The sequence below is a fragment of the Wasmannia auropunctata genome, unplaced genomic scaffold (assembly GCF_000956235.1).
Source record: "Wasmannia auropunctata unplaced genomic scaffold, wasmannia.A_1.0 LD335957.1, whole genome shotgun sequence".
Lineage (NCBI taxonomy): Eukaryota > Metazoa > Arthropoda > Insecta > Hymenoptera > Formicidae > Wasmannia > Wasmannia auropunctata.
Genome location: NW_012026933.1, coordinates 613,644 through 625,825, shown reverse-complemented (window position 1 = coordinate 625,825; position 12,182 = coordinate 613,644). Strand labels below are relative to the sequence as shown.

Genomic DNA, 12,182 nt, shown 5'->3' with positions numbered 1-12,182 from the left:
ATGGGTGGATGTAACTTCAGGCGCGATTTGTGATACATCTGCTCTGCGGTGGCTTCAGTACAGGACGCGTGTCCTGGCACGTGCTCATCCATTCTCAAACCACCATTTCATTCCTGTAAAGTGGATTAGAGCATTTCGTTGGGAGAATAGGGTCTCTATAATTTGCGACTTATATGTCTCAGTTTCAATCTTTCGATTTTTCATAAAAATAAAAAATAGTAACGTAATAGTAAAATACGAAAACAATATTACACGTTCTTCTGTAAATTCTGTTACTGAATTATATACATAAAATTAAAATCAAAACTTTTTATATTTTATACTTTAAAATTTTATATATAAATGTAAAATTATAATTAATAATGTAAATGTTCAAATGTGATTAATATGATATATCTATACAAATATAATATATAGAAGAAAGATGACTCAATGTGAAATGTAGGTAAAATATGATTTTATTTAGGTATAAATTATATACAATATATGTTCCCTGAATCAGCAGTTGCGTATATTATAATAAGAGCACTGGTGGGCATTTCATATATATATATATTTTTTTTAAATTAACTTAAAAACTTGTATATATATTTCCTTAAGATATGCCGAACAAAAATGAGATCGAGCGTTCGAGATCAACTAAGAATATTGCTGACTAGAACAAAAGGAACGTAAATGATGCAATATTTAAAATATAAGAAATCCATCATTCATTAATTATCTATAATTAATTTTCAAATATATTGGTAAATCCAACATATTCCTTCTTTTCCACATTGAAACATTAAACTGCTTCTAATATTAGCATAAAAAGAGTTTCTTTTTATTAATTTTAAAATAAAACCGCTATTCTTGTAAAAATATTATCTTTTATCTTGATTATATAATTTGCTTTATCATCTTTTTGATTGATATACAGCAAAATATGCTTGAGGATTAAAAGCAGAATTAAAGACCTATTCTAATCGACTTACACCGTAAAAGCGATTCGATACTCTTCTAGAATAAAATACTCTCTTATAAAGTAGATAACGATAGTCATAGCACTGTCCTTTCTTTTTACAATCACGTCAGCTCTTTGGAAAGAAAAGAAAACACTCTTCAGCTATAAGTAGTTATGCTCAATTTCTTCCTCTGGTTAATTCTTTGATTAGGTTATCCAAGCGATAATCATTACTGTGTCTCTCTCTCTATTTCTCTCATTATTTGTAGACAGAGATGTGGGCTGATTCTGAGCGGGAATAGAGATAATCACAACGCTGAAGAAACCGGCTCTCTCTCGCTCAAGCCATTAAGAATTCATTTACACTTTGACGTCTAAAGACACTGATACATGTTGTTGTGATGGGGCATGTGATGATGAAGCGGCGGCGCTAGCTGATGCTGAGGACGGTGGACCTGGTACATCCTCTGATCGTAGCAGGGCGGATACTGCATCGGCGGACTCACGCTCTGATCGCTGTAGCAATCGTACTCCTGCCATTCCGGCGCGACGAATCGCTCCTGAGGTGGATACGGGAAGCCTGCGGTATGCTGCGGCCCGAGCCTCTTCTGCGCCGCCACCGCGCAACTTCCGCTCGACGAGGTGATCATGTTGCCGTTCTCGGTGATGCTGACGGTGACGTTGCCGACGTTCACCGTGATCTCGCCGTCCTCGGAGTTGCCCAGGGTCTGCGACAGCGCCCAGATGTAGTTGTGCGCAAAACGGAGCGTCTCGATCTTCGTGAGCTTCGTGTCCTCGGGGAAGGTCGGCAGGGCCATCCTCAGACGTTCCAGGGCGTCGTTCAGGGTGTGCATTCTGTGACGCTCGCGGTCGTTCGCCTTCATCCGCCGGTTCCTCTTTAATTTGAGTACCTATTTGTAGAAGTAGGACATTGTGAGAAAGAATTGACGCATGATTTTTAGGAGAATCATTCTGAGAGTATGAGATTTAAGTGAGCAAGTAGATAAAATTCAGATAGACAAGTAGATAAGAATTGTAATTGAATAGACCAACGGATATCTAAAAGATATCTGGAATGTATTTTAAACTTTTGTAATTGTTTTGGAAAATTTTTTATTTGTATTTAAAAACTCTTTCACTATTTATGGGATGCTACAGGAATGAGTTATGTACCGAGAGATACTCATTGATTTATATACCTGCGTGGGACTTTTGCAACGAGTATTCCGAGTTTTTTTGCGCTTCTCTTCTTTAATCGGAGGGAACAGAGTGTCGGCTGGTACTTCGTGCTTCGGCGATTCGAAGCTAACATCGAAACCAGAATCGGAGGAGCTCGAGAGTTCGTCGAAGCCGCCCTCGCTACAGAATGAGTACTCTGACGACATCGCCGTATCTTGCTGTAACGCAAAGCGATAAAACAATTTTAAACTGATTTTTTACACGCTTGTACTCATTACATGTATGGAGATTCTTATGATCGTAAAATTATAGTTTTGCAAAGCAAAAGAAGATATTTTCCTTTAAAATATAAATTCTTATTTAATTGCATTTTATAAATATAAGTAGAGAAGCGCTTTATACAGTCGAGGCTGAATCTTGGTGTCTAATAATATTACTATGCGAATCAGGAGACGCGCGGTAGTGGCGCCCTTTTAAATATACTTTCCAATACTATAAATTGGTTTATATTTTAGTTCTTATTTCCAAGATTTATAAATTGAGTTACAGTCTCGATAAAAGCAGTTTTAACTTTTTTTTTATACCAAGCTCTTTCAGAAAATTTTGCAGAATACATTTTCACGTACCATCGTCAAAATCCGAATTTGTTGGTTGCTAAATATCTCTAATTTTTGGCAAATTAGAGGCAAAGTGAATTTCCCGAAATAACACACGGCACAGAGTAGAAGTAGCACTCTCGGAGGATGAGAACAGACATTAATAAAAATTCATATCACGCAACGACGATCGGAACGAGAAAATAAGAATTCACCGACGAGCGGACTAGGCGGGGTACAATTTGGTACTGTGCATGTGGCAAGGGGCTCTTAGAACATATATACCGTCCCGGGGGTATTTCGTCCCCTCCACGAACCCTGCAGGGTCACCGTGAGGCTCTAAGGGGCACCGAGACAGAGTTCACCCCATAATCACCATAGAGGGGTACGTCTAGCGTTTCTCCCCGCCCCACCTCGTGTATGCGTTAGACGCGTGCCACGGCGATGTAGCCGCCTTGTTAGAAGATTAGAGGTTTTTAGGACGATTACACCGCTTTGAGATTAACGTATATGAACGGTCCTCAAATTTACAATCAATTCTCGAATGCGTTTTTACTACACTTACGTTGAAAACAAGTACCATATTTTTAAAAATGCTAAAGTTAAAATTTTCACACTGAAAAGTTTCTTACAGAAAAATCATAAGCTTCCGTAATTCTCTCTTATCAGTACACATATAAAAAAATCATCTTTTTTTTAGAGTAATTTTTAAGATAATTGTTAAAAATTTCTTTTATTAAGAGTAAAAAATTTTAACATTTTCCTTATGCTGCAAAGAAATTATTGTATAAATTCTTTATAAAATTTATAACGTACTATGCTTTCTATAATGTTTAAATACTTTCAAATACCGCCTGTCTGTAAAGCACAACGGGTTGACCATAAACAGGGGTTTTTCATCTTTGGGAGAAAAGAGCGTAAGGCGCACAATTCTGTTTCACAAGAACATAATCTCGTTCGTATATCGCGTATTAATAAATTATATAATTTAATTATGATATAAATATATCGATTATTAAATTTAATATACATATAAATATTTTAATATTTAATATTGTATTATTCACATGAGAGACAACATTGTAGAATAGTAGATTATAAAATAATATGTTATGTGTCTTATTACTTACAATATTTCCTCGTGAAAGTCCGCAGTCTTGTGGTTATCTAACGCTCGTGCACAATACATGGGCTGAAAATAAGTTGCAGAGGTAATCTAATAAAATCAACGATGACCATATGTCATATACGCTAATCAGCTGATAATGTCAGATATATCGCTATAGAAACCAGTACCGCGCGTTAACGGGGTACTTACGAAAGAATTTCAACGAGCAAAACTACAAAACTACGAGAATCGATTTTTTATTACAATAATTGCTTCTATAAATTAAATTTTTGATAATCTTTTTCTCAAAGTCTGAGTTAGTCTATAAGAATCTTCATAAAAAGACGAGGTTTTTATTATCTCATCCCTGTTTTATTAAACTTATAAATTAGGCCATTATAGAGAAATAATATGACAAAGATAGGATAGCGACACGCGAACAACAATCATTAGCGCTCTTATTGTGCAACTTTACCAATCAAATATCGTGCAGCAATGCGAAAGAAAGTGTGCGATGGTCAGTAAACGGGACTATCGAGGAGTGTATCTTGCGCACTTAATACCGCGAGATATTAGTTTGCACAGGGATCAATAGAACGAAGATAAGGACGTTAATCAATTTGATTCGTGCGGAATATTAGCTTCTATATCAATCACGGTTTCATCATTTTTTTCTTCACACGCAGGATTTCGGAACGTTCCGGAATGATTGTTTTACTATCATGTCGGTGTCAGGTAAACTCCGGGATTTGATTCTCGATCGCGCGCGCGCGATTCGATGAATATGTAAGACTGGCGCCAATACACGCTTCGGGAACAAAAAATGTCAAGAACACGTGTCGTCTGTTTGCACGAGGATTTCATGTTATCGATGGATATTCGCGATACATTCTGAGTGTACTGTCAATAATTTGTTCTACCGAAACAAACAAATCCGCCTTCCGGTTGATGATTATATGAATTTTTGACTTCGAGTCTGATATTTGGGGCAAATCGGGCGTGCGAATTGACCAGATTGTAACACATGTTACAATCACCACGGGGGAACGAATTGTAAATATTTCTCGCTTGTTTGTACAATTTCCAAACGTGGAGAGTTACATGAGAAAAATTCGAGACATCGGAAGATATGAATGCCTCTCTCGGGTAAATGCCCCCTCTCGTCGGAGTCACGTTCAGAGGACTTTGACCTACGATTACAGCGCAAAATTTTGATAATTAAATTTGGCAGTCTATACGAGATATCTTGGAACTTCCGAACTTATTTGTTGACAGATACAAAGAAAATAATCAAATTTGCATTAAACCTTTAGAATATTTATTTCGGTTATTACTGTTGTTATTAATAAATTATTGTCAATGTTCGTTTTTATAATTTTTATGATTGACAGACTGCAAAATATTGCTAGCTCGCAATATTAAATCGATCAGTTATTAAACGATTCTCTGCCCCGCGTAAAAAAGTACTATTTTCGTTGTCCATATTGTATACGCTACAATTGCGAGACATTTTTCCGAAATTGCATTACCTCGGGAAATCGCTTGGATCATCACGAAATCGCTTTTCAGGCAGACTCGGTGTCTGCAATCTGATAACGACGAGCTGCAGCGGCACGTGTTGTGTTGCGCGGTTACTTTCGTCGCGCGCCGCGGCGTTCGCTCTTGCGCGCTTTTCCCTTACGCCATAAACGGAAGATGGAGCGTATTAATGCGAGAGTATTACGGCACCGTTCGATCAATTTGCATAATTATAACGCTCCTAAGTAATTCACGGGACGCATCGTGCGTTAATGAGCGTTGCCTCTAGCAGAGGTACATCGGCCGACTTTAGCACAGATCCATCCTGAACGTATCCCACGCTATTCTTCATTGCAACGGTTCAACGTACTATTCTTTGCATATGAGAGGGAATACCATTCATATTCCGCTAGTTTAGTTTTTTTTGTAGACTGAGTTTAAATTAGAAACATTGCAATTTGTATTATAGATGCGAACACGAAATGTTTTTATACAGTAATAAAAACGAAGAGATTCATTATTTTCAGATAAATATGGCGATAATAATAATTGCTTGAATATCTGCATGAAAGTATGAATTATGAGATTTTAAAATTTCATTTTCTCGGACTCTGTAAATTAGATTCAATTTCTATCCCGTTCGTTTAACGGTAACCATTTGTTTCCAATGTGACGCTCGTAAAAATGTGAGATTGTTGTGGCAGCATAAATGGTGTCATAGAAAAACGACTTATATAATTTTTCCGCGTGTTGTAAAGATTTAACTACAACGATCGCGCGGACCGGAATAAAGTCACTTTCTCCTTGTGAGACTGTGCCTCTGTATTCGGCATTACATGCCTTTGGATGCTCACGGGGTTCGCCCCATAATGAAATAAGAAGAGAAATTAAACAATATGTATTCACGAAGCGATGCTTGCGCGAGTCATTGCAAATGATTTCCTGTGCGGTTGGTGTTCGTCTGATTTACTTCCCGGAGGAAATTTATCTCTCGCAAAATTCCACCGTTAAATTTTTTATCGCTGACACGCTTTCTTGGAATGGTCATTATTATTTCGTGCGTCACGCGTTACTACCTCATGGAAATACGACAACCGTGACAGAATATTTATTTAAAAGTCTAAAAATATACATGTGTATTTAAGTATTTCTATTTTATTAATTTTTTATGATGATTTTAATGAAGATTCTTTATAAATAAGAAAAGAAAAATTTTGATTTAGAGAAAATAATTTAAGAATCTTATTACTGCAATCTAATATATAATATATATATTATATATTTTTATTATTATAATTATTTTTATAAATAGTTTCTTAATAATTAAACAGAAATATGATTTATTATTGCTGGAAAAATATAAGTTCCGCATAAAATGTCTTATATTTATGGGATTTTCTAACTCATATTTTTTCTGCAACGTTATTTGCGCACCCTTTAAAGCACAGAGAGATCCCCAACCCTTTTCACACTTTGAAAATTCGTAGCGTCGATAAAAGGTTGCCGTGAAATCGATGCCGTTGCAGACACATGTTCGATCGGCCGGCGGAAATATTGGAAATTACACGAAAGATTTGTCCCAGAGGCGTGCAGAATCGAAAATCAAATAAAAAAGCAAGGGGCGTGTAGCATGCCGTGAGGTAACGCCGATCGCGTTCGCCCGAAACTGTCAGGCCCAAAGGGTTCGACTGCGATAAAGGCGATTCGCCCTGATTGGATAATTTATCGGCGAAGTGCAATCAACGAAATAGCGCGCCAACTGGTTTCGCAGGTATCCGTGAAATATTTCCGCGAACTAGGGAAGAGAGAAATCTTTTTGTGAAACTGTTTCTTCGAATTCCTTATATGAGAATTTAGGGCGAGCAGTTTTTATTAAATAAAAAAATTCTTTAATTACCGTTTCTAAAATTTTAATAATATTATAAATATTGAGATATCAGTAATAATGTTTAATTGTAATATCGGATCATTTATTCCACTACACGATAAATGATTAGCATATGTATTGTAGCGTATTATAATGATGCGAGGAAAGTTGCGAGTGGATTTATTACAACACATCATGGAGCTCATAAATAAACAGAAAGCTGTTACGTGCAAACCACGCAAATGTAGTTCGAAAGTATAGTTCCGGAAAGTAAATTCATGTTCTTTGCAAAATTGATCGGTTATTGGATGTATCGACTCTGCTCTATTTAGAGAAATTGCCGTTGAAACTGATGGAATAATAAATTGATGAGTTAAATAATAATTTATCTTAAAAACATGTTTCATGGAATCAGCTGTGTTAATTGAACTCGTGTTCTTCGTTAAAATAATATCTTCACAGAAATATTAATTATGAAAGCTTTAGTGTGTAAACGTGAAATAAATCCCTACTTCTAAAGATTCGTTTTAAACACGAGGTCGTGCCTGTATCGTACAAATTATGAATTTCTTTTACTCTTGTACTGAATTATTGAATTATTTACAAATTCGTGCGCGCGTGAAAATCAAAGTGCACTAAATCACTTTCTGTTTTGTTTTCGCGACCACATTGCGGGTTCGGCCTCTGGAAATCGCGATCGACTCGCGATCGCGACTTATTGCACGAGAGGAATCGCCATGCCGATTCGAAAGGCGTCTCTCGCGCGCGTGAGAGGAGCGGGAGCGCGCGCGTGAGAAGTGGGTTATCTAACTGACAACACCCTGTGCTTCATGTAGTTCACGAGAGTTTTCCCATAAGTCGTAACAGGACGCGGACGTCTGCAGAGGCGAGTTGCAAAAAGAGACGGGAAGAGAGAGAAAAAGAGAGGAAGGGATTGCGTCGGGAGATGATGCTTGTGCTGGCAGACGCGATCTCTCTCACGCGACGTGACGCGACGCGTTCTTTCTCTCTCTTTCTCGTGGTCTTGCTAACGTGTGTAATTTATTGTTGTATAAACGCGTTACGTTCGCGCTCGTTACGTGTCCTCTAGATTTCTGCATCCCCGCAAACACGGGATGCGCACTTGGGAATTTAAAATATGGCAACATATAAAATTAACTTATTTTTCAAATTCTTCCTCTCAATTCTTTGCTAGATACACGAGCCTCTCTAATTATATTTAATTATAAATTATATTTAATTATAAATTATAATCTATGAGAAATGTGTAATCGTGTAACGTATGGTATATAATGTATAATAACTTGATATTAATAAGTTAATAAGTTAAGAGGCGGATGATTTTGTAATTATGAGTAACGCTCATTGTGAGAAGATTATTATTCTCAATATTTTATTATAAAATTGTATTACACCGATATTTTTTTTTATTTTTTAATGAATTTATATTATTCCAAGTTTCATCTCTTTTAATGAAATTCAAGTTTTTTTATCAATCAATTTTCTATCCAACAAATTCTTTACCAACAGCTACGTAATTAACTCGGTTATAGAAATATCTGACATAAATTCTCGAGATTGCAAACGTCGAGACAATTGCCCGTTCACCGGCGCGCGGCGCGGCGATTTCGACAGCATCATGTTATGTGGAAGCTGAGGCGCGCGTGCAACCGCGCGATTGGAAATCCAGAATCCGGTCCGGCCCGATCCCCCGACAGCTTGGATAGGTCTTGATCAGCGGGACGTTGTCCCGCTTCTATAGAGGGGAAAACAATCTCCAGTCCGACATTAGATGCATGGCATGATACTCTATCGTCGAAGGTGGAGTCGCGCGCTCGCCGCTCGCTGCTCGCGCGCGCGGTCTTTGCTAACTGTACAAATCCCCTTCTTCGCTCGCCGTAGCGAGGTCCTCCTCTTACCTGACTGATTTTCTGCCTTTCTCTCGGTTGCTCTCCCGTCGTCCTTATTCTCCGATCACACTACGATTCACGGATACCCCTTTTCCGCGTCCTTTTTATCCCCACCAGAGCGAAAGAGTGAAGAGAAGAGAGAATGAGAGAAAGAGAGAGAGAGAGAGAGAGAGAGGGAGAGGAAGGGAGGGAGGGAGGGAGAGGGAGAGAGAGAGAGTGGAAGAACTGGTGAAGAGAACGGAGAGGGACGGAGCGCGTCGAGCCTTCGGCATTTTAACGTTGCTCTTTTATAGCTTGTACACGTTAAACGTACGCCTTAACGCGGGAGAGACCTTTTGAACTATCTCTCAGACGAGATGGACGAGAACGAGGAACTAGCAGAGATAAACTTGGCCGCGGCTTATTCTGCGTCTAGCCATCTTTCAGACGCGATTTAGTTGTTGACGCTAATTGTATTATTTTTTTGTAATTTACTTCCTTTTTATAAAAACTCGAAATAGCTTGTTAAATGTATATTTAAAAAAATTAAATTTTTGTATCTTTGAGATTCTTAATAAATAATTCTTTGATAGCATTTAAAAAATAAATTCTTTACTCTAATATGCTAATACTATGTGTTAAGTTATATTGCTCTTAATAATCTTTATCTCAAGTGGCAACATCTTGATTGAATATTAAAGTTCTTATAGCTCAAGACTATAAAGAGGTTTTTAAAGCAGCTAATTGTTTAATTATTATGGATGCGGACGCTTCGTTGAATGAAAAAATATTACTTTCTCTCGCGAAGTTTTCTCTTTAAAGCCTAATTATTGGCACGAATTTCTTCATCGCAATGTTTGTATGACTGTATGTACGATTAACTTCATTTCAACGTGAATAACTCCATTCGAAAAAAATAGCTTTCCTAATGGTACACCAGAAGATTAATCAAGGAGCTACGTCAAAAGATCCCAACACCTTCAAGATTGCTTCTAGCAAACGAAATGTCAGGAAAACTGATGACGCAATTCCATTCTCATCATCGATTCGCTTCTCATTATATATAGCCCTAATCTTCTGCCATTTTTCATTACTGTCGAATCATATGTCAACCAGATGAGTCATAGCAATTTATTATAAACGGCACAAAAATTTTCGACTGATGATTTAATTTCTTTATCAAGAAATTAATAATATATTGATAAGCAGAATATTCTTCTTTCTCGTTTTGCATTATTAAATCCTTGTCACAAAATATTCAGCATTGTAACGCTTATATTACAGAAAATTACCTGCTTTGTATATCGATTGTTGTAAAACATATAGAGATAAAAATTATATTAATATTGTAAAAAGGAGTTCGATAGAGTTTTTAATCGCAAAAAAATCGCTCCGCAAACCATCCAATTTCTTCGGGACCAAACGTAATTCTTGGGATTTGCGGCCGAAGGTCGTCAAATCGATTTCGAGGGTCACCCAATACCCCGAATAGCAATACGTGAGAGAAAAAGACTCGCTCCTCAGGTCGTCGTCGTCCTCGGTGGAGCTTTACAGTACGGACTATAGCCACTCTTTACTCCGAGGCGCGCGGCTTCTCTCGCTCACTTCTCTTTCTCTCTCTCTCCATACCTTCCATTCCCGTGGTGGAGGCCGCATACCTCCTTAGGATGCAGTATAGACCTGTCCATTGGCTGGCAGACACCGGTTGGTTCTCTTTTCGGTCCGGAACGACGCCGACCGTTCAATGATACCGCGAGGGTAGAAGAGACATTTTCTCACGTCTGTTCGTACCTGTTAGTTATACCTCTCCGCGGGATGCGTCATACGGATTCGACGCGATTTCGCGAATACGTTTAAGTGAACATAGAATGGTGCGCGGGAATACAGCACGTGCGGTGTCGTGACACGATGAGGTGATAAAACGGTGTTGTGCAGCGCGGTATCTCGGAGCGACTTTGGAAGGTAAGTGCTCTGGGCTCATGGCGAAGCCTCATCCTGAGATGAACTTTTCGAATTTTCATAGCGTACATTAAACTGCCGAAAACGTTGATCTGAATATTCACTTTAGACGTGAAAGACTGGTTAATAAGTTAATAATTTAATAAGGAGTTTTCTATGGAATTGGTGATCAGCCAGTTTCGGTTTCCTCAAACTCGATAGGAGAACGTTAAATGCATATTAATATACCTCAAGATTTGTTCATCCTGAAACAATAAAATGTGCTGAGTTAGATCGATGTTAATTTAGTTCTTGTCTCAATTGCTGAAGAGATCTCGTTGTCTTCATTACCGAGAGAATGTTTATAGTGTTTCGCTAGGATTATTTTATCTTACATCATAGCATGCTTCACAAAAGAATTTGTTAAATGTGTCAAATACTAAAAAATAATCTTATAGAAATGAAGCTAATCATTTATTTTCTTTTTAATTTTTCATATCATATAGTAAGAGTTGCGTATGCGGTTTATAATCTGTTCGCGAGTATAAGACCTGCTGTATTCACGACTTGTATTTAAGTCTGTTACTTCTTTTTGTTTGCTGCATTCAAACTGGAAATTCGAGTGACTTGTGATTTTCCATTTTTATTTCATTCTTGTTCGCATTCACGCTTTTACGTAATTATTATTCTGAGTTGAAAACTGAGGACACTCACTGGGGAACACATTTTACAATTTCTAAATTTATTGCACATTGAAGAAAGTAATGCAACGGGAAAGGAAGTAGTCAAATCGAACACTGGACCTAAATTGACGATTGTAAATCGACGCTCATGTAAATCGAGGAATCCGGGTCGGGGATTGAGGATGTTGTCTCGTTCCTCAGCGATTTCTTGGCGCAACGGTATAATCGTGCTTCTTCTTTTGTTCAGTACTTGTAGCACGAGGCGATACGGCGACGGCACTAAAACCTGTATCGGTTATCTGATTTTAATAATATTTAAACGTTACGTTATGAATAAAATAATTACAGATAATACCGGAAGGTAGAGAAAAGAATTTGGATATTTATGTATAATTGTAAGTATTTTTTTGTGTATAACATTTTTATAATTGCAATATATTATAACTTATTGTGACGTTACA

General features: G+C 37.5%; 2 protein-coding genes across 2 annotated transcripts in view; one reads left to right on the top strand and one right to left on the bottom strand.

Moving 5' to 3' along the window:
* Positions 1–712: 712 nt before the first annotated feature.
* LOC105455064 (basic helix-loop-helix neural transcription factor TAP) lies at positions 713–2,828 on the bottom strand. Its single transcript, XM_011698111.1, has 3 exons — positions 2,749–2,828; positions 2,143–2,340; positions 713–1,854 (listed from the first exon to the last, which is right to left on the bottom strand). The coding sequence occupies exons 1-3, from the start codon at positions 2,749–2,751 to the stop codon at positions 1,318–1,320; spliced, it is 738 nt and encodes a 245-aa protein (XP_011696413.1). The 5' UTR covers positions 2,752–2,828; the 3' UTR covers positions 713–1,317.
* A 7,949-nt stretch (positions 2,829–10,777) lies between these two features.
* Positions 10,778–12,182, top strand: part of LOC105455063 (cadherin-23) — a 15,428-nt gene continuing 14,023 nt past the window's right edge. The window contains exon 1 of the mRNA XM_011698110.1: positions 10,778–11,062. The gene's annotated coding sequence lies outside the window, so the exon portion shown is untranslated. The remainder of the gene's footprint in view (positions 11,063–12,182) is intronic.

What these genes read in the sequence shown, in the direction of transcription:
- LOC105455064 (XM_011698111.1), bottom strand. An exon ending in GTTGCAAAAGTCCCACGCAG is followed by an intron (nt 1,855 to 2,142) that starts GTATATAAATCA and finishes TTCTACAAATAG; the next exon opens with GTACTCAAATTAAAGAGGAA.